Source organism: Drosophila pseudoobscura, chromosome 2 (genome assembly GCF_009870125.1).
Source record: "Drosophila pseudoobscura strain MV-25-SWS-2005 chromosome 2, UCI_Dpse_MV25, whole genome shotgun sequence".
NCBI lineage: Eukaryota > Metazoa > Arthropoda > Insecta > Diptera > Drosophilidae > Drosophila > Drosophila pseudoobscura.
Window position 1 is genome coordinate 30,607,580 of NC_046679.1, and position 26,026 is coordinate 30,633,605.

At 41.5% G+C, this 26,026-nt stretch overlaps 1 protein-coding gene across 20 annotated transcripts in view; it reads left to right on the forward strand.

Moving 5' to 3' along the window:
• The window catches only part of Dys (Dystrophin), a 177,817-nt gene that overhangs the window by 5,134 nt on the left and 146,657 nt on the right, over window positions 1–26,026 (forward strand). For 14 of the 20 annotated variants that reach the window (XM_015182896.2, XM_015182891.2, XM_015182899.2 and 11 more), the window contains 12 exons: window positions 13,861–14,015; window positions 14,463–17,897; window positions 17,964–18,278; window positions 18,334–18,639; window positions 18,761–19,263; window positions 19,330–19,417; window positions 21,126–22,142; window positions 22,236–22,468; window positions 22,528–22,689; window positions 22,752–22,911; window positions 24,552–24,647; window positions 24,722–24,848. In XM_015182896.2, the coding sequence (XP_015038382.2) occupies window positions 13,861–14,015; window positions 14,463–17,897; window positions 17,964–18,278; window positions 18,334–18,639; window positions 18,761–19,263; window positions 19,330–19,417; window positions 21,126–22,142; window positions 22,236–22,468; window positions 22,528–22,689; window positions 22,752–22,911; window positions 24,552–24,647; window positions 24,722–24,848 (6,597 nt within the window). Of the gene's footprint in view, window positions 1–13,716; window positions 13,775–13,860; window positions 14,016–14,462; window positions 17,898–17,963; window positions 18,279–18,333; window positions 18,640–18,760; window positions 19,264–19,329; window positions 19,418–21,125; window positions 22,143–22,235; window positions 22,469–22,527; window positions 22,690–22,751; window positions 22,912–24,551; window positions 24,648–24,721; window positions 24,849–26,026 lie in introns of those variants that run through there. The other 6 variants (XM_015182890.2, XM_015182905.2, XM_015182888.2 and 3 more) reach the window with 2 other exon arrangements.

The window sequence follows — 26,026 nt, forward strand, 5'->3', positions numbered from 1 at the left end:
TTGTGTAATTGAGACTCGATTTAGACGCGGAACCACGGAACCCCTTTCCGCCATCAATTTGTGCGATAGAATACGAATACGAACCCCTCCCCCTCCCCAGTCTGTGGTGGGATGTGTGTGGGTTTTATTTTGTATCCGATTTCGATTCCAATTTCAAATTTCGGATGCCATTAGGCATATCTATGACTCTGTCTCTGTCTCTCGCTTGGTCTTTGATTTTCTGCGGCTTAAAACCCGACAGTCGACAGCTGGGGCTTTGGAATGCGACAAAATGCGATGCATTTGCTAGTTGCAACTGTTTGGGGCATTTTGCCACATGTGTCGAATCGCTGACAGGAAACTGGAGCACAGAACTGGTGGCAGGAACTGGTATACAACGTTGCATCGCATCGCATGGGGGAGTATGCAAAAAAAAAAAAAACAAACGCCCATGGAAATTACTTTGAAAATGAGAGTATTTTGGAGGAATTTTTTGTTGTGGATTGATTTATCTAATTGTATTTTGTGGCTAATTGTGGGCTCAATCCATTAGCAGTACATGGCAGTCCATGCATTCCATTCCGTTTAGTAAATAAAAAACAAAAGTAATAATAAATTACAAATACTTTTAAATCAGTGAATTATTCAATTAAATAAATACACAAATATTTAAAAAGTTTTGATTTACTCATATAATTATTTAAAACAAATTTTGTATATTTGAAAAATATTTTAACATTTGTATTTTCTCATAAATGTATTTAAAACAAATTTTTTAGATTTAAACAAGTATTTAAAACTTGATATTTACTCATAAGATTATTTAAAACAAATTTTTTATATTTTTGTGTATTTTTAGCTTTTATTTCATATAAAAAAAAGTACCAGAGAATTCTTTCAGCGCCCTTCTGCCTCAGTGGCTTTTGTTTTCTGGTTTTATGGCTCCCAAAAACCCAAAGCAAATTCCATTCTGACCCCAAAAAAAAAACAACACACTCCCCCACGCTCCAGTGAATTTTCACTTTTGTAATGGAAACTGGAAGGTTTTTCTTTTACATTTTTAGGCCAACATTTTAATTGTCTCCACATTTTACGGGCCATATGGGAAATTTAGAAGCCAACAAACATGCTCCCCCTCCACCATACTGTGATTTTTCTGAAGCATTTTGGAGCTCCGTTCGATTACCTATTCGATTTTTCTATGGCCCTCAAAGAAGGAGGCGAAAACGTGACTTCTGGACGACATTTCAATTGCATGTGACACGCATTTCAATTGAGCAGAAACGCCACTTGAACTGGGGACTTTTCTATAGAAAATATGCTCGCAGTTTCTGTTACTTTTATTTTTTGTTAATTTTTGCTAAAGTTTTTTGCTTGTACATATTTTATTTGATTTTAACAGCTTTTTTGGGGGCGACAGGAATTGAAGATTGGAAATGGGTTGTTGAGGAAATTGCTGGAGTGTCAAATGTTTTATTCAATTGGTGTTTTTTTTTCTGAGGAGGAGGAGCAGGAGTTTCCAGAAATAGTTTGGAAAAATACATATTTTATTAGTTTCTTTTAGAGTAGAAATATTGTAGCATTATTTAGCCCTAAATAAAGGTGATTTCTTACTTTAGTTGGCTTTTCATTTTCACTTTTTTATTTGATTTTTTTTATTATATTTTTACACATTTTATAGCCCTTATTTTCCCTTTTTTGTGGCGCTAATCTTGTAATATATTTCCAAAAAAAACCCATTTAACACCCCCATCTATAGACCATATTTATGCGCCTTTTAGACCCTATTTAAACCCCCTTCTATGGCCTGTTTATGGCTCAATTCAAGCCCCATATTTAGACGCGATTTGCGGGCTAGAAACAACAAAATTAAATGCATCGATTCGAACAACCTTTTGGCCCGCATAAATTAGAATAAAATGCATTTTCAATGGTTGCCACAACAAAAAAAAAAAAAAACAAAAAACACAAACTGTGTATAGGAATGCCAGAGCGGAGTAGTGAACGGAGGAAAATCATGGGGAAAACCTGTTTCCCGAACACGAAATACCGCAGGCAGACACAGACGTTAAAGAAAACCAAACACCCAGCATGTCCGACACTTTCCGAGCGACGACTCTGAGGGGTTTTTTGCTTAGCCAAAGGCTTTATCAGAGAAAAAAAAACTTGGCTTTAAAGAGGGGGCACCCCCTGCAACACCTCCACACTCGCCCCCACAACAACACACAGTCTTTGGCTTCGTTTCTGTCTGGTTTACACTGCACTCCCCAATAGCGGAAGTTTTCATTCATTTTCATATTTTCTCTGTAGAGTTTTGGCCGCCGTTTTGGCCGCTTCCGTCGGTTATAGCCGGATGAATGGCAGATAGGAACGTTTATGGGTGTTAATTATGGCCAGAAATTACATTGGAAATGATTAATTATCTGTCTGCCTTCTGGGTGGCATTTTAGAAAAAGAAATAAGAGAAATTTCCACAACGGAATAGGGTCTGTATTCCCTTGAATTTGGAAGGGAAAGTGGCCTTCTCAATAGATTCTTTGAGGGCCCTAAAGAAGTAAGAAATGTGATAATTTGACAGTTCAAAGTCAGCTAAATTTTCCTTAATTTAAGGAGGAAAACTCTTCACTCATTCAAACCCAGTTTTTCCCATAGATCTGCCCCCACCTGTGGCTCCCATTTGTTGGCCACTTGCACAACATACCCCTTGCTGCGGCTGGCTTTTATCTATAAATATTTATAAAATTATTTAGTCATATCTTTAGCCAAAACGGCGGCCCACACGAATCCACACTCCAGTCCACTCCACTCCTCAACCTTAACCACTTTATGCCTTATTAAACATTTTTCTAAGAGGTATTTGTGGAGTGAAAACGGGTGTTATTTGTGAGGGAAGAGGTATGTGACAAGTAAAAAGAAGAATAGAATCCATAGAATATTTGAAAACTTTGATTTCGGAAACTTCAGAAAAATTTTCATCTCTCAAAATTTGGAAAAAAACATTTCACAATTTTAAATACATGAAAGCCAAACTTCCTACAATGATAAATGGTGGTATTTTCTATCTTGATTCCCAAATTCATCCCGATTGGAAACCCCTAGGAAGAAATCTCTTAAGAACCCCTAGATCTCGGCTTTTAGAAGAGGTAGAGCATCAGTATTTTTTGTAAATATTATACCTATGGAAAAAATTAACGAATTTCTTTAACCAAAATTTTTCCAATTTTTTTCACTTCTTATATTTAAATTTACGAAATTAAAATTTCATAAAATACATAAATAAAAATATAATAATAAAATAAAATAAATCATTACCAATCAATTAATTTAATTAGGGTATTCTCACTGTCGATCCCCTGTGTCTCTCTGGATTTTGAACATATCTTTCGGGCCCCACTTTTCAGAGTGTCTCCCTGGCCGTCTCTCTCCCTCTCGCTTACCGTCTCTGGGGGTCCGTCTTTCTCTCTATCACTCTCCGTCTCTTGGTGTCTCTTGGGGTCTGTCGGCAGCGGCGGCGTACTCGTTTTCGACAAAAATTGATTACAAAATCACTTAGCCTCCACCGGTTTTTCGGTGGCTGCCGTCTGCCGTCTGTCGTCCGCCATCGCCTCGTCGCTGCTGCCATCGGTTGCTGTTTAAATTTTACGCATTCATTAATGTTACGGATAATTGAATTTACTTATCGCGAAATTCATTCATTCATGCATTAATTGCAACTCAAGCAAAAACAGGAATGAAGACAGCGACAACGACGACTCCAACAACGTCATCATCCTCGTCCACGCGTTGGCTGCTGGTTGACAAATTCCCGCGATATTCCCCCAATGATGATTACGATTTAAACTGGTTCTTAACGCGCGAGTTTCACTCTCAAAAGACATGAAAAAATGGTTTTTTAAAGAGGTTGGAGATTGGAGGAGAGTTTTTTTTTCTAGATTTAAAGTGAACTTTTCTATCATTTAGAAGGAAGGGGCATTAAAAGAGATGGAAAATATTTCTTGAATAGCAAATTCGGCTGATTTTCATCTTCCACAAAATTCCACTTTTCCACTTGAAAAAACTATTCTTTTAAGTACGAATTGGTCTGGAAGTAAGGAATGAAATGGATTGGAATAAAGGCTAAATAAAGGAATGTAGGCTCTTACTAGGAGAGGAATGTGTATTGTGGTCGTAGCTTAGATTTTTCTGTACATTTTCTTTGCCTTTTGGTTTCATTCTTGCATTTCTGTGGAATGTGGGGAATCCCCTCCGCTTTAAATTCCATTTAGCTTTGGCTTTTCAAATTATTTTCCTGCTTCGTTGACGCTGTTCTTAAAAGTTCTTAAACGCTTCATTAAATATCATTGCCGCCCGTCCCCCCTGGAATGTGCTCTCTTATTAAATAACACAGTGAGACCTTTGAATGGAGAACCATTTCAAAGGGGAAAACAATCGAAAAATATACAAGATCAATAAAATCTTTATTTGGCATAAAAAATTATTCATTGAAATCCAGGCAAAAAAGGCCTTCTTATAGCATAAAAGTATCTTTAAAATTATTAAATATTAAAAAAAAATTAATTTTAAATTAAAAAATTCAAATAAAGCACCCTTAACTTACATTTAAAATTAGAATTAAAAATATTAATTATAAACGTAAAAAAGAACTTTATATTTAAAAAAAAAAATCTAAAAAAACAAAAAGTTTAAATTCAAAAATTAGAGAACAAAAATTTAAGTTGAAATTTCAGTATAATTTTATAAGCTATTAAAATATCGTTAATTATCGATAAAACATCAAAAAAGATATTACGATTTCTACATAATATTAGCCACTTTTCTGAGAACTTTTGCTATTACTTAAGAATATTTCTTTATGATTTCCTTTCTCCATTTTCTTTTCACCTTAAATCGCTTTCCTTTACACCATTTCATTAGATTTTCAATGGAAATTTCTCTCCTAAGATTTCGTTGGAAATTTTCTTATAGCCCGCAAAAAGTCAATCGCCTGGCGGGAACTTTTACTGTAATTTAAAATTGTTTTCTTTGGCATTAAGGCAAAACACATTTTTCTCTCTCTCTCTCTGTCTGTCTCTGTCTCTCTCTGAGGACTTGTTAAAGCTCCACTTAGCCGCCTGAATGTTGGCTGCCTCAATTGCTGCGCTGCTGTTGCAAGCACTTGATCCTGCCTCAAGCGATGAGGGGCAATGTCTGTGTCTGCCGCTCTATCTTCTGCTGACAGAGGGTCCACCTCCTACTCCTGCTCCTGCTGCTGCTTGTGGGTCCATCTCCTGTTTTCCCCCACTTGAAAACAGCTTCGTTTCATGTTATTTTTATTAAGATTATGGGTAGTGTGTGCCCTTGGCCACCACCACCTACTCCCCCGCCTCCTGAAGCCCATAATTGAAAGAGCTTAAGCATCGGTTAAGGATGGCCGAGGGAGGCGTGAGAATTGGCAGCATTCATGACATAATTTATGTCGAAGCGATTCGACACTGAAACTTATGGGACAAATAGAGAGAGGGAGAGACATGTGATGGAGATACATATAACGAATTACAGATACAATTGGAAGATATATGTATATTCTCGTAGTTTGTGGCGGCAGTATTTCACGGGTTTCTGTGTATCTTTTGCCATTCATTTACTTTCATATTTTCTGTGTCACTTAATTGCATTATTGTTTGCTTTTTTTTGTGGCAGGGTTTCCCCCTTTCCTCCTGTTTGTTTATTCGGGATAAAAGGCTGGAAGGATTTATGGTTTATTTGCCTTTGGGTCACACTTTTCACGCAGCTGTTGGGGAAAGAGAGAGAGAGAGGTCTTAAGAGGTGTTTGTGCCAGAAATATGTCCCCAAAGAGTACTTATCAAATATGTTTAGTATCCAGAGATTCATTTTTTTATAGGTGTTTATTTTTTTCTGAGAAAAAGCATTACTTGGAGGTTAATTTCTGCCACAGAAACCCTCGGAATCCTTTAAGAAGATTTGATATTAAGATTTAAAAGATATATTTGTTCAGAAATTTCAAAGAAAACGTGTAACCAATCTTTGATTCCATTTCTAAGCCATTTTTTTCCTTTCTGTATATCTCATAACCTTTACTGCTAAGCCACTCTGGTTGTGAGAGAGAGAGACAGAGCAGGGTACCTGCCAATTGCAAAAAAAACCCCTCCCACTGTAGATACAGCTGTAACCCAAAGATACTTTGAGTATTTTGTTGTTTAACTAAAAAATAAACATGTTGTTCGTTCGGTCTGTAAATCAATATTGTTTCAAGTTTTCAAGTCTTCTCCTTCTCATTCACCTCCTCAATGGGAGAAGAGGGAGAGAGAGACAATACTCAACGATAATTAGAAAGTTTATTTATCGCATAAAAGGCGAAAGAAAAATTGAAAAGCCAAAAGACAAAAAGGAAAATACTGCCGATGGTTGGAAAGATGAGTGAAAATGTTGTGCGAAAATCACTCTTGACCATAAAGACACTCTCTTTTGTTGGGTCTTTCTTTGGGTCTAGTTTTATCACACTCTTTATACCACTTTTCTCTCTCTCTCCCTCTCTCTGTCTTTTCTTAACCTATCCTTTGAGGCTTTACAAATCATTGACTGCCTGCAACCGATCGATCGTTTACAATTTCCGACATATGGCCATATACCAACCTTCCTCTCTCCCTCTCTGCCTCTCTGCCTGTCGCTGTCTGTTGCCCTTTCTCTTTTTGTTCAGCTCCTCCTCTGCCTGTTGATTCTTTTGTGGCACGCAACATTGCCATTGATGATCCAATGATAAGTATCGGAGAACCGGCTTGTGCTTGCAACATTGATGCATGGATTGAATTATGAATTGAATTTATTATTCGCCTGTCAGCAGCGGGTGGCGCCCCCAGCCACCGCCATCAATCTAGGGGGCGGAATGTGTGGGGGGCGTGTACATCGATAGATGAAATATTAATTGAAATTGAAAAATTGCAGATCCATTACAGATAGCCCTCCAATACCCCCGTTCCAAAGGTTGCAGTACAAATTTCCCATAAGCGAAGAGTCTGCAAGGAATGCAGTGGAATGGAATGTTATTTGAGGCTTATGGAACAGTGGCTTCAGGAGAGCGGAATGTGGGCCCTACCTTATAAATAGTTGTACCATTTGTAACGCTCTCTCTCCCACCATTTAGTTATTCAAATCTCATTCGGGATTGGGACGGGGGGAGACAACCACTGATAAGGGGTTCCACTATTGCGTGTGTGTGTGTGTGTGTGTGCTCTTATCAATTTTGTGGCCATAATGAGAGTTCCTTCACCTCTTTTGAGGCTTCCTTCAATGCTGCCATGCCACCACCACCACTCGACACACAAACAAACCATCCATCGGTTTGGCTTCATATTAAAACATCTCCACAATATAGTACAAGGCGCGTACAGGCCAGGCGTACAGGGAAAACAAATAAATATTTGCTCAATGGCGCTACATGCGATAGTTGTTCGAGAGCGAAGGGGGGACGGGTAGACACCGCCGTCTGTTGACCCACAATAAAATGAGGGGTGGGGGTGGGGAGGGGAGGGATCCGCAGGGGCTACCAATAATAAACAAAATGTAGAGGGTCCACACTACAGCCCGCGATTCTCCCATTCCCCTTGTTTCTCCCATTTTTTGTTTACACATAATTCTCTGTTTTCATTTCATTCGATGCGGGTCACGCTTTCGTGCCATAATAACCATAAAAGCCATAAACCATACAGAAATACGAACACACAAAAGAGATTACATTGAGATAGATCGGAAATATATTTGAAAAGGGAAAGGGTTGATTTCCCAAAAATAAAGCGGGGGCGTTTCAATCACAAGTTATGGAAAATGCAAAATAAATTCTAATAATAAATTTCCTCTAGCATTGTATGATATTTTCTGTAAAACTCTCCAACAATTTTGTATTTTGCAAAACTTAATTGGAAAGAACTCCAAACCAATAACCGGCTTTCAACAACCGCCCGACCGCCTGCCCGCCCGCCTGCCCGCCCGTCTGTCAATAAATCACAAAAAAAACAATGATTCGCCAACTTTTTCACACTCCATTGAGCAACAGTACATGGGTCCCTCCTCCCATCATACCCCCCCGCTGACTGGGGAAGGAACAACAGAAAATATAAGCCCCTTCCCCCTTCCGAAAATATTTGAAACAACTTAATATCATGACAGGAATCACAAAAACAGTTGACTGACAAAACGAAAGGCACATCGAATACCCTTTGAAAAGTTTGCTATGATGAAATTCAAGAGATTTTTGGTCAAGAATATTATTTCAACTAGTTTCAATTGCTTTATTCGTCGTCTCTTTCGTGTATTATATATGGATTATGGAGCTTTTCTTTTTGGTGTAAGTTTTCGTATGAACATTAGGGTTTTTCGTATAGACATTAGTGTTTTTCGTATAAACATTAGGGTTTTTGTTTATGACTGTGGTTCACCCTCATTGTCGTTGTTGTTTTGATGTATATTATCTTCGAGAGTTGTGTGCAAATTTTCAGCCATGCTACGTATTACCAGCAGCTTGGCGATGATTTGTTGTAGTGCCTCCAGATAAAATTCGCTCACTTCCTCTTCCACCGATCCGCCTTGATCCTGGTCCTTTTCGGCTTCAGTTTCCTCTACGGTTTTAGCCATTTTAGGAGAAAAGTTGTAAATATTTTCGAGTTTTAGAGGAGAACAAAATTTTGTAGTTCCGTTCGAGTTCCAGAACCAGACTGATTGAGAGAGATTTTTGATACACATATAAACCAACAGTAATATTTAGGCCTACTTTCTGTTTGGTTTTTCTCACTTCTGGCCCCCTTTGAAATGGAATATTTCCAAATAAAAACTCCAATTATTTTTAATATTTATGTACTACAAAAATAAATAACCTTGGAATAGAATATTTGCAATTCATATTTTTTTGGGGTTTTTTTCCATCTATCAATTGTGTGCTTTACTGTTCTGTTCTGTTGATTATTTTCTGAATTTAGTTAAGTTTCCGACGCAAATTTATTGCAAATTGAAAAAGTCAGCAGCAACAACAAAACACGAATATTTCGTTTGATTTTTAAATTTTCAATTGGTCTGCGTTTCAGTGGAGAGCAAACTACTCTACGAACGTAATGAATGAGAAACTGATGTCATTATAGAGTCGCTCTCAGAACTCTTCACCCCCCCCTACACCATCCTTCGCACTTGCCAATTCCCATTTGCATTTGTTTTGTTTTTACAGACTTTTTATTGCCTTCAATTATAAAGCAATCAATTGATATTTTATGGTTCCCTCTTACTCTCTTTCCCACACAGACGTCGTATTGCGACGTTTGAGAAAAAAGGAGAGGAAAGAACGGCTACCCTTTGTAGAGCCATCATTCATAACCAGAAAATGTAAAGCAATAAATAAATGTAATAAATACAAAAGCAAAAACAAATCTACGCAGCAAAAGTAAGGGTCCCGTTGGCTACTTCGCCTTCCACCCAAGGGTCCCGTAGAGAGAGAGAGAGAGAGCTTGGATGACCGGAGAGCGAGAGCCGAGCGCATAGCTGGCAGAGAGTGCCATGGAATGCATGCAATTGGACGAGTGCGTGTGTGTGTGAGAGGCAAAGCTCATACAAATGACCTGCAGTGGCGGCAGCGGGAGTCGGAGTTGCCGACACGATCGGACATGCACAATTGTGCCTTCAAATGCGGAATACCGTAGGAACGGAGCTCTATCGCTAAAAAGAAGAAATGCTTTGCATTCAAGGGAATAATTATATTTTCTCTCTTCAAATTTTGACACTAAAATCTAAGCATAAACGAAGAAACGCCCTTTTCCTTTCAGAAAAAGTAGGCCTTGATGTAAGATTCGTTTGATTTGGTTTGGTTTCGTCTCTCCAAATATCAGTCTGGTTGTAGAAGTCTCACTGAAAATATAAATTTGTTTCTTGTTTCTTGAATTAAATTTTTTCACTAAAAATATGGCTAAAGGACTGCCCCAATCGACAGAGAGTCCGGAGAAGGATGACGTAACCAACGTCGTGGTTGCAGAAGAGGTGGCAAAAGTTGTCGCCGTCCAGACGGAAGAGGTCGCTGTCCCGGAGGAAGAGAGTCCAGTGGTGGTTGCAGACCAAGAAGAGCCGGACCCATTGCTGATTGATAATCAGTTGGAAACGCCGGAGCCAGTGGCGATTGTTGCAACCCAGTTTCTTGTCCTACCTATGGCGTACAATGCGCCCGAGGAAGATTGGGACGAAGAAGATGAGGAGGATGATGAGAACGAGGAGAACGGGAACGGGAACGAGAACTACCCTTCGATGCATTTCCAAGGCTACAACTGATCCAGAACCAAAGCCCAGGATCCACCATAAAAAACAAAACAAAAAAAATTAAAAAAAAACAACACACGAAACAATAATTGTCAATTACATACACATGGGCTACTAGACCAACAAATTTCCACTACATAATCCATATATAATACACGAAAGAAAACGACGAATATTAATATTGCCACACGACGAATAAATCATTGTAACATTAAATTACATTTTTCGTGGCCTGTGCTTCAATAAATGATTTCGAAATGGGGATGCCACCTACCATCTTCCTCGGCAAAACTAAAAGAAAACTTATACAACTTTTGCGAAACTTTTCCAACAATGAATACCCATTAAAACAATAACATTTTTCGAGTTGTTTGTTTTGTTTGTTGCCAATTGAATGGCTGCCAAAACGAGTCAACAACAAAAAGTGGTGGCCATAAAGAGGTAGCTTTTCCGGGGCAAAACAATTTGTGAAACGACTTGGAAAACAAACAGCCTGGCCAGCATCAGGCTCGTAGATGATTTCTGAATATTTCGTATGAATTGCATGTACTTCCTGGTAAACAAAAAAAAAGAAGAAGTCTACAACTGAAATTTCAATTGCTTGAAAAAGAAGAAAATTGCAGTAATTGACACTGGAAAAATTATACTGCTTCTGTTTGGTTTTTTCGTATGGGAAAATGATGATGATGATGCAGCATCATCTATCCAAAAGCTGATGATGCTGCATGTTGCTTATTTAATTGCTTAAAAGAACGTCTCACAGGGGCTTTGGGCGATGCCAAGCTTTTGGGAAGGGGTTCGTTCTGAAGATACGTATGAATTGGGAATTTAGAGGTGGAAAAGGGGGCTTCTGAAAGAAGAAAGAATTAATTTAAAAGAATCTTAAAGATTTATGGTTTTATCTAGGGTATCTACACTTCGGTCCTTCGTTCCTTTTTGTTTTCTATCTGAATTCCTTAAGTGATTTCCCAAACCCCTTGACGAAACACCGCCCCTGGCACTCCTTCATAGGCCTTGTCCATTGTATAAATTCTCATCAATTGGTTAGAGAAACGATGCAGAGAGCGGGAGAGCGAGTGAGGCCTGCAAGAGAGTATTAACTTAATGAATGCAAAGAGTCTAAAGCTCAATTAATGAAATTTCATTCAATTACCAGGGAGGGCCTCCTCTCGCTGTCTACCAAAATTGGTTTTGAGCTTCAATTGACTGGCGGTGACATTCGTACGTGTGGCAATGTCAAGGGAATGGCAGTTCCAAAAGTCCTTTGGAACCCATTGGCACCCCGCTTTACAGTCCACCACATTTGTGGGTCACATGCAACAGGCAAGGCAGCATCGTGACTTTCCGCATCGATCAATATTGTGTGTGTGTGTGTGTGTGTGTGTGTGTGTTTCGGGGCTTAGTGCTGCGGCGGCAATTAGTTCTACGTTCAGGCGATGGGGACTAAGACTTCCTTGCGGGAACGTCCTTCATTTATATGGCAATTAAATTCCGTAGTGAGCGAGCGAGTGCCCTGAAACTTGGCACAGCGTCTTTGCCACAGAGGCTCAGGGCGTCGCAGTACCAACTGAAAGATGATTTATTATGCCTCCCAGCAGAGACGGCAAGCCTTTCCCTTGAATGTGTAATTAGATATGGCTATGTGGAATTGCCAGTAGGAACTGAGACCGGAATTTAAATTAGGGATCTATCTTCATTTTATTGAATGAATGATGGTATTTAAAGTTATATTTCTAAGTCCTTTAAATGATGGATGTCCTCTCAGAGGTTTATTTGTCAATTGGAACCCGCCATTGATGGTAGGAATTATCATATCGATTCAGCTTTAATTTTCAGGGCATTTTTCAATACATTTAATTGTAATGACGGCTTCAAAAGGGCTTGCTAAAATATTTGTGCTACCGAAACGATAAATTATGGATTACATTATGTTCTTATATCGAAATTCTTGTGAATACGATTGGAACTTTTGAATTGGTAAATTTTCAGGAGGCAGATACATATCTATAAACCCTTTAAAATGTATGGGTTCTCAATAGTTTTTTATAGACAATAACTGTGTAATCAAAATGCATAAAAGTGCCTTACAGCAGATGTGCAAACATTACTAAACCCTTAGGCTTTACTCTGTAATCGATAAAATATCGATGACTGTACAGAATTCTTTCGAAATGGATTAAAGTTCCTTTAACAATCCTTAGCCTTCCATTGAAATAAGTCCGCTATCTCCATGGAAAGGGCCCCTCTCTCTCACCAAAGCACATTCTCGTGTCCTTAGAAAACCCACTTAATCGTATAATTATCTCACATTTATTGTCACACTCGAAGTCACATGGTGGCTCAAACAACTTTGTGGCGTCGCTTCACACCTCCTTAAACTAATTAAAACTAGTTAATTACTGCACTTTTCTCTGTAGAAACTTACTCAAAGTGTGACTCATGCATTAGACCTTTGGTTTTTTTTTCCACTCACGATGTCAGATGTCAAGAGTTGTCTCTGCATTAACCAAAAGCGTGTCTAATTTTAGAGTCTAATTACTCACCTACCACCCGGTAACGAAAAATCGATCAATAATTACACGCACAGGCTTCCACTTTATTTAATTGTCTGCCTCTAAGACGGCCATCAATCAGAGTCCCTCACATGCTGCTCCACTCCACTGTTGGCAGGCCCCAACATTCGGAGGAGACGACACGCCATGAGACGACGACGATTGGATGAGGCATCGAGTGCATGGAGCAGCAATGCAAATTGCTTTCGGCCAGAATGAGCTGCGGTTTCACACAAAACTGACAAATGACGCGCTCGAGATGCCGACAAGAAGGTGGAAAATTTACGAAGACAGTGAAGATTGCCCAAAGAGGAAAATATGGGATGATAGGAGATATTTTCCAGGAAGATAATGATAGGGTTTCGATTATCGATAATGGAGTTCTGATAAATTATCGATAATGGAATTCTGAAGAATTATCGATAAATTATCGATAAAAAGACGATAAAAGTTAAAATTATGTAAATATACCGATAGCAGAAATTCGATAACTTTCAGTGAATTATTCTAATTTATCTCTAATAAAATATCGATAATAATCGATTAATTATATGTATTTTCTCAATATCTAAAACTCGATTCCCCCTAGGAATATCTGCTATAGCTGTTGCCTGCTGTTTTTGGCTTCCACTTGTAAAGGCCCTGCTGTTGGCCAAAAGCTCATTTCAGCTCCACTCTGATCGTTGCGCCTTCAAACTGCAAGCGACGTCTCTGCTAATTGATTTTGAGCGAATGATTTGGCACGTTTGCAGTGCAGTTCATTAGCAAAGTAGAGCCCTACCCATAGTCCCATAGCCCCAGACTCAAGACTCGATTGGGGACCCGTTTGGGAGAGGTGTTCGCGTTCGTGTTTGGCGTTCTTAAGAGACTCTTGTCTGCTTTTTTGTTTTGGGGCTGGGCCATGGCTTTGGCTATGGCCTACAATTTACCATTAAAGTCTGCCGATTTGGCACGAGGTTTGGCCGAAACGACGAAAGAAAGAAGGAAAGAAAGTCTTGTGCAAAACTAATCAACGTCTGTGTGTGTGTTGTTTTTTTTCCAGATGAACGACAGCATATACAGAAGAAAACGTTTACGAAATGGATAAATTCACATTTAAGCGATACCCAGTGCACACCAGTGAAGGATTTATTCATCGATCTGCGGGATGGCCATCGATTGTTGGCTTTGCTGAGCAATTTGACACAGACACAGATGGTAAGAGATCATTGACGATTGGAGGTCTGCCGGAATGCGTTCAAAAGTGGAGTTCAATAAGAATTTGTGGTCGAAAATCAGTTATCGTGAATTATCGAACTTTGTTTATCAATTTTTTAATTGATAAAAAGTATTTCATGTAAAGTTGTGTTTTAATCGATTAATTTGTAAATTTTTTAGCGAAGTGAAGCTTAAATCGATATATTATCGATATAAATTTAATCGATAAACATCGATAGCCACGCCACCAGAAGAATATTTGTAAATTCTGACTTAATGTGTATTTTAATGGATAATTTATCGAACTTTTCGATAATCGATAGCTTTTGATAGTCACAAAACGAAAGGTGAATTCTTTTATTTGCACCATTTTTGAAAACCTTCCAGCAGGATTTCCAACAGAAATCTATTAGATCCCTTGTAAAAAACCCTTTCTTCTCCTTTTAGAAACCCGAAAAGGGACGCATGCGTGTCCATCACATCAATAACCTGAACAAAGTGATTCATGTGATCCAGCAGCATGGCGTAAAGCTGGTGAACATCTCCAGTGATGACATTGTCGGCGGGAATCCGAAGCTGACCCTCGGACTCATTTGGCTGATTGCCCTGGAGTTCAATGGCCAACATCTAGTCAAAAGCCATTCGAGCAACGGCGTGGAGAAATCCCTTTTGGCTTGGGCGCGACAGTACACAGAGCCGCAGGGATTGCAGCTGACGGATTTCTCCAGTTCCTGGGCGGATGGCAGGGCCTTTCTGATGATTTTGGCGGCACATTTGGAGGAGCTGCATCTGGAGGCGGCCCTGCAACAGCATGCGTTGCAGCGTCTTCATTTGGCCTTCGATCTGGCGCATCGACACTTCAAAATCGAGAAGCTATTGGATGCCGAGGATGTGCACACGCACAAGCCCGACAATAAATCGATCCAGATGTACGTGATGTGTCTGTATCATGCCATGGAGTCGATGAGAGCGGCACAGCGCGAACAGCAGGAGCAGCAGGCGGAGCAGGATCGAGTGCCCTGCACGAGTATCACAGATTTGGATGAGGTTCCGCTCGATACAATGGAGATCTATACCCCTGAGAGCGGCGGCAGCCTGGAAAAGGGATCCACTGTTGAGCTCAAATCATCCATGAGACCCCTGAGCACCGCCACAAATGCCAGCGTAGAGATTAGTGGGTATCAAACGGCCCTCGAGGCTGTGCTAACACTCCTTTTGGAAGATGAGCAGCTGCTCTCACAGGAGATACCCGATCCACAGGACTTTCAAACGGCAAAGTTTCAGTTTCATGAAAACGAAAGCTTTATGCTGAAGCTCACCGAACACCAGGAGTACGTGGGGGAGGCCCTGGAAGAGGGCAGCAACTTGATTAACGAGTCACAAAAGGCCGGAGGAGCCGGTCTCAGTCTCGAGGATCAGAACGAGGTGCGTCAGCAGATGGTGCTACTGAATGAACGATGGGAGACGCTACGATTGAGGGCCCTCGATGTCCAAGCGAAGATCCTCATGCGATTGGCAGAGTTTCAGAAGCAAAAGCTAGAGCAGCTCCGGCAGTTCCTAACCAACGTGGAAGATCGCATTTCCCACATGAGCGACATTGGGCCCACGTTGCCCGAAGCGGAGAAGCAGCTGGTGGAGGCGCGATCCCTGAAATCAGATCTCTCCGAACAGCAGGAGCTGGTGGATAGCCTCAGCAGCATGGTGGTGATCGTGAACGATACGTCGGGTAACTTTATCGATCTCGAGGATCGTCTGAGTGCCCTGGGCGAGCGCTGGTCGCATGTGGTCAAGTGGAGTGATCTTCGGACCGAGAAACTCCAGCAATACAAATGCATCTCGCGATGGCTGGACGCTCGGGAGCAGGATCTCAAGCAGATGGAGTGCCAGGATGTCACAGATGTCGGCGGCATTACCCAGCGGATCAACGAACTCAATTATTGTGCCAAGGATCTGCTGGAATTGCAGCGTTACCTCATCGATCTACGCCAAATGGTGGCCGCCACGCTCCAGGATGGCGATGATCGCGGCGAGAGGGTCCTCGTACAGCTCGAGAGCTACGAGGATCGTTTGGATGCCCTCAAACAGATTCTGGAGGTTCAGACGGTGCGCATCGAAACGAAGGGCTTCAATTTTGGTCGAGATCGTGCCAGCTATGACGACAGTCGAGTGGTACGTCCCGAGGGTTGGGTGGACTATCAGATGATCATACGCTTTGGCGAGGAATTAGATGAAGATTCAGAGCTCTCGCATGACTCTGCCAATAAGAAGAGGAAGCTACGGAATGGGGAAAACTTTTATGCCTTGGAAATGCAAATAATGGAGCACTTTTCGTATGTCCAAGAGGCCGAATCGAAGCTGCAGCAGCTCCAGCGACAGAGTCTGCGTCAGCAGTGCGATGTTCTGAAGGAACTTCAGGCGGAAAATCACCTAAAGAGTGCCACCCTGCCAGAGCTGAAGAAACGCTATGAAGTCTGTGAACTGGAGGACCCCTCCAGGAACCTTGTCCTCGAGGACACGCACATCAAGCAGCTGGAGCAGCGCTATGGCCTCCTCACACAGCGTCTGGCCACACAGCAGAGCGAGAGCCAGACCCTGTTCGCCAAAGAGCGGTACTACAACAGTTTGACGGGTTTCAAGCTCGTTTTGGCCGACTCCCGGGACTGGTACAAGCAGCATGCGGGCACGGCCAGTGGTGAGGAACTGGAACAGCGTCTCAGCCACATGGAATCGCTGTCGTTGGAGATAGCTGAAGCCAAGAAGGCCACAGAAGAGCTGGATGTTTCCCTGGTGGAATGGAAGCAGGATTTTGGTCTGTTTTACGACAGCTGGCATGACATGAAGCAGGCACTGCAGGCGCTCATCCAACAAAGAGGTGGAGAGAATCTCTCCAGGGAAATGGAAGAGATTAAGGGATTCATGGACAAGGTGGGGAGCCAAAAAGTGCGCGTTTCCTCTCTGGAGATCATGCAGCATCAACAGCAATCGCTGAACCACTTGGTGGATGAATTGGAAAACCTGAAAACCAAATACGAAAGGCTGCCCAGATCTCTGCTGAGTGAAGATCTCCAGGCCACATGGCAGCGTCTGCCAGAGATGCTCAACGAAAGGGTGATCAAGCAGACGACAGCCATCGAGAACTTGAATCACTTTACGGCAGAATACAATGCCATTATAGCCGTACTGCAGACCGCCGCGGATGGAAAGTCCGGCAGTGGAACGAGTCAAGATCTGCGAAAGCTGGAGATCGATGTCATAAGTGCACGAAATTTCAGTGAAATTCTGATTAAAGAAGCGGAACCCCAACAAAAGGACTTCCTGCAATCACAGATACGAACCTTGAACGCCTTGTACGAGAAGGTAGAGCAAGTGCATCGGGAGCAGCGACAACAGCAGCTGGAAATCCACACACAGATGGACGTTGTCCAGCAGCGGCTCAGGAAAACCGATCAATGGCTCAGCGAACTCGAGAAAAATACACCCAAATCTGGTGTGGCCGATATACCCAACTCGAATGAGCTCTTCCAAAGCAAATGCCGGTTCCAGACCCTCAAGGAGTCCTGCGAAAAGGAGACCACATCCTTCCGAGAACTCAACGAACTTGGCGGAGATCTGCTCGTACAGATGGATGAGCTGCAGGACAAGGAGAAGGAATCCAAGTACGGTTCCCTGGCAAAGCAATTCACGCGTCTGAATGCCCGCTGGACGGAGGTCACCGAAACGGTGTACGCCAAGACGGCCCTACTGGAGCATATATCCACACAGTTGGGCGAATTCAAGAAGTTTATGGTCAGCGAAACGGGCTACTTGGATCGACTGGAGAACAAGATACGAAATACACCAGAGAATGCAGCCGATGCAGAAGAGATCATGGAGGAATTAGATGTGAGTAGAGAGAAAAAATACTCTTTTACTAGTGAATTTTAACATTTAATCCTCTATTCCTTGTAGGATCTGGAGAATGTATTGCGCTCCCACTCTGACGAATGGCTGGAGAAGATTCAGGAAATTGGCACCGAGCTAATTGACAACGAATTCATGGCCGAAACAATGCGTAAGGATATCCAGGACATGGTCGACAGATGGAATGTGTTGCAGCAACAGGCCAAAAAGCGCACAGAACTCCTGGAGGAAAAGGTCAGCGAGGCAGAGCAGTCGGAAAAGTGCATTGTTCAATTCGAGGCATGGCTAACGCGCGTCGATGAGATACTTAGCGAGCATCTGGAGAATGATGTGACCATTGAGGATCTGCCAGATGATTTTCAGGTGGGTTTCAGACGAGATTTATGCCTGCAATGATTCTAAAGCCCTTTCTTTGTAGCGCCTGGCGCGGGAGTTCATCACAAATGAGCAAAACTTTAAGGAAATCACAGAACTGATAGCCGAACACACGAGAAACGGCAAAATGGGTGCCGCCAATCGCCTCCAAGAGCAGCTAAACCTCATGGAACTGAGGTTCAAGGCGTGCCAGGCGAAGCTTAGCAAATGTACGGCACCACAGCCCGCCTATGAATCGAGGCTGAATCGCGCCTATGGGGATCTCAGGAACGTGGAGAGATCTACTTTGGTGCTGGATGTGGCTTCCGCGGGACCGAATACGGTGCAGGCGCAGTATCAAAAGTGTTTGGTGAGTGGAATCAGACGTTCCCTTTCTTTTGGAAACGAATATCTTGAGGTCGAACCACGTGTGCCTCGCCAGAAACGTTTTTCTGCCGTTTTCTAAAGAAAATCTCTTCCATTTTTTATAGCAAATCTATCGTACACTCTCGGAAATCAAGGCAGAGATTGAGAGTACCATCAAAACAGGACGCAGGGTATGCGAGGATCGTTACACAAAGTCGCCGAAGCTATTGAGTCAGAAAATCGATGCTCTGAAGCATCTGTACAATGCCCTGGGCGAGAATGTGACCCAATCGAAGGTGTTTCTGGAGGGTCTCCTGTCGCTAGCTCGAAATCTTGAAGAGTGCTTCGATTCGGCAGATACCCTGATACGACGCTTTGAATCGCCCCAAGAAGTACACGATCGTAACTCGATTCTATTGGACTTTGAGGAGGTGCTGAGGAAATGCGAGGAGCACTACAATGAGTACAGTAAATCCTGTGATCAAAGCTGCATGGTGGACACTCGTCAGAGGATTGACGGATTGAAGGCGACCTACCACAAGCTCACGAGTGCGGATATCATCAAGCGGCTCACCGAAATGAAGGCCACGCTGCAGAACTTGGACAACATTTCCCTGGAGACTTTGAAGTTTGTCTAGAACTGAATTTCCCCCAAGTGAATGAATAATTGAATGTACATTTTGTTATATTTCAGAGCAATGGAGCATGATTTGAAGGAGATAAATGTCCCATCGAATCCGGAAATAGAAAAGCTGCAACAACAAGTCATTGCAATTGTTGTGGTAAGCACGGCATAATTCTCTTAATTACGCAAAGCTTTTCCACTCCTCCTCTCTCTTTGTACATAATATATGCTTATTGGCACTCTATGTCACTCATTTGCATCGGAATTTATCTGTGTCTATTATCCAATTACCATTTTGGAAGTTCAGCTTGTTGTCTGTCCTCTCATTTGCGTACTCCACATTTCGCTACATTACCTTTCACACCTTATCCATTCTAACACCCACTTACCCAATCCATTCATTCATACATTCATTCCTTCGCTCTCTTCATACCTCTGTTTTGTGGCTGTTTCTACTTGAACACCTCCTCGCCAAATGGAATTGAATTTCTCTCTCGTTTCGTGTCCTCCACTTTTCCTCCTTATGTTACGCCTCATTTGTACATTTGATGCATTCGAACAGCTCTCCATTTAAGATTTAAGAGAATAGACAGACAGCTTTAAGATTGATTGAAATTTGAAGAAGACATTTAGGCATTGAAAGTAAATGAAGTGGAATTGATGTTATTTGGCCTTGGTTGAAATAGTAATTAAAGAACAATATGAGAGAATTTAAACTTAATAGAGACTAAGACTGATAAAGGTGGGTAACACTGTGGAATAGTGGAATAAACCGAAATGGAATTGGTGACTTTTAATATGGATTCAAATTGAAAACTTTAAAGAAATGAACTTAAATTTTATTTTATCTAGTTTTTAAACTGATGCCAGAGTTAAAAAATGTTACAAAAGTATTGTAAAAAGGTAGAAATATAAAATAAAAGTGTTGGAAAGTTAGAAATGGAAGGATGAGAGCTTAAGTTGTTCTGCCATCTATAATCTTGACTAGAATTCTAAAAAGTAAAGCCTAACGAATGCAATACCGCTTCAATATACAGCTAATTCAACTGACCATTGCTCCCTAACCTTCATTATACATATACGTACACAAAGTATACCATACTTCCTCCATCGATACCATACTTCCTCCATCCTTGGCTTCTCTTCCACTTTCAATCTTAATATAATTTTCAACCCATAAATGTTTTTTTTATATGCAAAGTTTCATAAAACCATTCAATAATCTCTCCACTCTCCACCCAAAAGCTAATCAAAGAACCAACAATTACCAGTGTTGGTAAATCATCATCCCAAAAACCAAAATAATAATAATAAACCATAAAAACCAAAAACCAAACCATGTATAAAACCAGAAATCACCGTATCACTAGAGCTCTACCGGGGTCTAACTTTGGTGTCATTTTCACGCTTCAAATTTTGTTGTATTGTGTAGAGTTTTTTTTTTATAAATACTAGAACCTCTTTACTTTCGTTTGTTGTGGCGTTCAAAAATGGTTGCGGCTGCGTCCAAAATGTAATCCGTAATCCCTCAAAATCCACCGACTCACCACCAAACAAAAAAAAAAACCACCACTACCTGCGCCTCACCACCAAACCAAATGATAAATGCTTTTTTGGAGACTTTATTAAATGTACAAAATATCTATCTAACATGTCATTGGATGCGTCTGAGGCTTCATGGGCTTATGGAAAATCATTTTTATACCTTTGGAGAGTTTGGAGAGTTTGTACGAATGTACAGATATCTATTTAATATGTCATTGATCGCGTTTGAGGCTTCATTGGCTTATGGAAAACCATTTTTATATTTTTCGAGAGTCTGAAGAGTTTTGGTACTTATACAAAAATCTGCATTTATTGCGCAGGATGTTTTGAAAACACGTTTCAATGAAGCCACCACGTTGAATACCAACTCGACACAAAAGTCTCCAAACGATGACGATACGGAAATCGTTGTGGTGAGCGATACAGTGCGACAGAGACGTGCACGGACACCCCAGGCTGGAGAATCGCCATCTACAAAGTCACCAACGGAGTCTCCCACAAAATCCGTGGAGACCCCATCCGAAGCAAGTGGAGAGCAGGTGCTGCCTGATGTCCTGCCCCCACAGACCTTCCGTTTGGCAGAATCCAGCACTTTGTTCTCTCAAATATCGCTGAACCCTGCGAATGTCTCCCAATCTTCACCACCGCCAAAACCCAACAAAACGAAGCGAAAGGCGCCTGCCATTCCCGCTCAAATGGTTGAGATCAGGGTGAAGAACATCCAGAACGACAAGATGTCGGTGCAGAGCATCCACCATGGATCTGGATCTGGAGCTATGGAACCACATCAGGGGGAGATCGTGTCCACCGTCAACATTCTGGAGAGTGTGGAGCCCTTTGTGCCCGAATATGTGGAGACTGTGCAGATAGTGGATCTTTCCGAGGACTCGGATTCGTCGTCGCTGACCAAGAGCAAGCACTCGCTGTGCGAGAGTCCCCTGCCCACAGTGGTGGATGATGAGGAGACGCTGCTGCGTCCTGGCGATGGCAACACGAGCACACCGTTCCTGCGCGTGGAAAAGCATCGCATCTCCTTTGATGAGAAACGCAAGCGAATAGCCAACGAGCGGGACATCCTAGGGGACTCGGAGGAAGATGAAGATGGTCCCAAGACCCCTGACGCTCCCAGAGCCCCTCAGGTGTCGAAGCCCAAGCGGTGGCGTCACCTTCAGCCAGGGACACCCGACACGGAACCCGAATCCCCAGGTCGCGATAGTTTCTATAGTCCCGACAAAGAGTCCGGTTTCGATATAGAACCTCTGGTATTCTCCGACGATGAGGAGATACCGCGTTTCTCGCTGGAAATGACACCAACCATTGACTCCGATAGTGATACGGTAATTTCGGGGAACCAAATCTCAAGGGAAAATATCTTAAAAAAGAAGACTATAATTATCTCTACTATAAATATGATTGTTCTTTTTCTTTAGAGTCGCATTGAGACGCCCTCGGCCAAGAAACCGGCCTCATTTTTGAGCAAGGTCCTGCATTCGATGCCCTCGCCGGCAGATGATTCGAATGTGACCCTCAAGAGTCCGCTGGGAGCCCAAGAGCTCAAGAGTTTGGATGATCGTGTGAGGGAATTCGATAAACAGGCCAAGCAGATGATCTATAAACTGAAGCTAACAAAAGCCAAGATCGAACAGTGTCATGAGAGTGAAGCGTAAGAAAGGAGTACATACCATTTTAAATCTTTTTTCTAATGGAAGTATCTTTTTATAGAGAGGATTTGCGACTGCTGATAGCACCCGATGCGGCCACATTGATATCCCAGGGGGATTCTTTGGTTCTAGAGACCCATGGCCGACAGGGAAGCATCTCTCGTTTGGTCATGAGAACACAAATCATACTCCGCGAACAGTTCCGAGAAGTGCAACAAGCGAGGTTTGATATCAAAGAAAAATCGTTGTGTGCTTGTCACTTATGGGAATGTTCTTTGTTCACAGATCAAAGACCATGGGAAGTGGTGCGGCTGCTCCACCGCTGGAAAGCGTCAACATTGAAGAACTTGTCACCAAGGGACTGCGTCGCATTAATGTCTTGATTGAGAAACCTGTGGACTTGAAGTCCAGCGGTGAACTTGAGAAGCGCATGGATGATATCAATGTAAGTGCGCGCGTGGATGATCATCGCATCTCTGGCTGGATGCCAGAGATCTCTGTGCATTGCGGGGAACATCTGGTTGTGCGAAATTACGGGATTTGTTTAATCGTCTGGCATTACTCATACGCGTCACACACAGAGGAACAGCTCTGATAGAAAGTTAATTGCCCTCTCGAGGCATTCCGAGCTATAGAGGCAGAGGAGGCGGCACCACAGTATTTCTAGCGTGGCTAAATGGGTCCATTAGAAGGCCTAAAAATACATATTTCTGACACAGTTACACGACGACGACGACGATGGCAGCATTTGTGTGCATTTAGTAGGAGATTTCCTTTGTGGGTCAGAACTTAAGAGCAGAATAGTAAAAAATAAGAGAGCATCAAGAGAGAGGAGAGACCATGGGATGTGCATTTGATGGATGATGGGTGCTTGAAGGGTTGGACATGACATGTTTTATCAAAGAAATATTCTTTGGTCTTTCTTTCGTTGATTTTTGATGAATTGAAACTAAGAAAATTTATGAATGAAGCATGTCATTTGGTATAGAAATCAAAGAGTGATTTGTAGAGGGAATATCAGATAGAAATATGGGAAATATTAAAGCGTTTAAGGAACGTAATTTTCTTTCTTAGAAGAACATATTTGTATAGTTTTCTGGAATAAATTAAATGGGAATGAAGTGAAGGGGAATTAAGGAAATAAATTGTTGGAGAATTATGGAAAATATTAGAGCGCTTAAAGATTCAAAAGTTCTCTGTTTTAAACAAGACCTAGTAGCTTCTTGGAAACTTCCTTTATTCATTGCTCCAAAAAGATGTTCAATTCAAATTTTAAAGCGAATAAAATCCCTCCCGAACATATGATAGATCGCCGCCGGCACCAAAAAGTGCCCGAATTTCAACAAGTTTCCATCCCTAGACGACATCACAATCCATTAATCATTGCAATCATTTGTTGTTTTGTTTGATTTTATGGCCCCAATGTGGGGATGGCGACAAGCGCAAGGAATATAAAAAAAATCAAAAATAGAAAAGCGAATTTTCCGTATTTTCCGAGAGAGCACACGCGAGAGCGAGAGAATTGGAAAAACCTAATTTTACAGAGGACCCCCAACCCCCCTCACACATACAATATGTTTCTCTTTTTCAGTTTTTAGTTTTATTTCTGGTTTTTTTTTGTTGCGCTTCTTTCACTCTTCAGTAGCGCGGCATCTCGTAGTGGAGGCGGTTCTTCTGTATATATTTTCTGTGGTGTGTTTGTTGATTCGCTGATTGATTGTAAATTTGCGGAAAATTCAGTTTTGGGCGCGAAAAAAAAAACGCAACGCAAGGTTCAAAATCAAATGCAATTTTGTTGGTTGGCAAATGCTGTCAGAGGAGGAGAGGTATCATCCATCCGTCCCTCCATCATCCAACCAGTACAAGACGCATTTCAGTCACCCCAGAGAGAGAGACAGAGTGGAAGAGAGTCCTTGCATGAATGCAATTGAAATTGAATTCCCATCGCTGTTGGCCATTTTGTTTCCGTATGTGTATTGGAGCTTCCGTTTCCCCCCCATCTCACACACACACACACACACACACACATACATTTTAAAGCTTTAAATGCATCTTTTATTCCTGCATTTTTATCTTTTCTTGCAGGAGCGTCACGACGATTTACAGGTGATTGTCGGCGCCATTGGCAAGAACGCCCAAATGCCAAAGGTTACGCCCCTCATGATGAACGAAATTGAAAAGGTATGAACATCCATCTACACAACCATTCCATTGTGTTTCCATTCTGTAACTACTGTTCTCTGTTCTTTTCACAGACGAAAAACAATTTGATTGCTCATGCGGATGCCATAGAGCTCTCATTGACGGAACTGCGAAATGGCAACCGAATTTCCAATGGCAAGGAAAGCGACCAAAGAGTGCCGCCCATTGCCCAACGTTCGGGTGAGTTTTCCCCACCACCCCTCACCACTGGATGGTTGATTGTTTGTAATAGTTTTCCCCAAGATCGTATCCCATCGTACCGCTCTAGCATTGTTTCTGGTGGTCTTCAATTGTGTTTGGCTTACGCTCGAGTTGATGGCTTAAATGGTAGGGAAGACAGTGAAAGAGTTGTTGACAGGGCTAAGAGGATGGAGAATTGAGGGCTAAGTACATAAGAACTAAGGGCTCAAAGTGAGTGTGTGTGTGTGCATGTGGCTCTGGGTAAAGTTAGTTTCAGGAGGTTTTAAATGCTTTTTTATTGCTGCATAATGAGGGAAAAGGAAAGGATAGGGAATTCGATGGCTGAATAAAGTATATATTAGGTTGTTTCTTCATTGGAAGTCTGTGGAGAATTAGTTCTGATAGAAATATCTGTAAAAAAGTTGTTTTCCAATGCAGATATCTCATTAAAGGATGATTTCTGATAGATAAGGGCCTTCTAAGAGATAGCTAGGATGGAATAAACAAAAAACAAATTCTCTTATTTCCTCCTACCTTAAAATCCTCTAAAAATGTAACCCAATCAATATATCATTGAAATTTCCCACAATATTCTCTTTCAAAATATATATTTTGCAGAAATCTACTTAAATATTCCACACAATCCCTCTCGTATTTCCCATCGAGCTATTCATTTATTAATTTTGCATTTTCCAAAGACTGTTTTTGTGTTTTCATTAGAAACCCAATTAAAACTTGTGTATTGTTATCGAATGCCATGCAAATATTTAACCATAATTGAAATTCAATAATCTCTGGAACGGGCACTGGCAGCCCTCCCCTTGTGGTAGTATTTTCTTTGGCAAAAATATGAGCAGACATCACAGACAAAAAAAAAACATAACGTAAAAAGGGAAAAACTCTTGAAAAAGCACGCACCGCACAAAAGTATTTTGTATCCGTATGCAGTTTTGTTGCATTTCTGAATGGGTTTTTTTTGTTGTTTTTTTTTTTTTTTGTTGTTTGTTTTGTTTATTTATTTTGTATAGTTTTTTTTTTATGGGACCGAGAAAAGCGTAATTTTTTTATACAGAATGATGAAAGTCTAGGGTAGCATTAAGGGTCGAATGGATGGTTGGATTCTGGTTTGATCGATATACTAAAAGATTTAATGAATAGCTTTAAAGCAGTTAAATTAA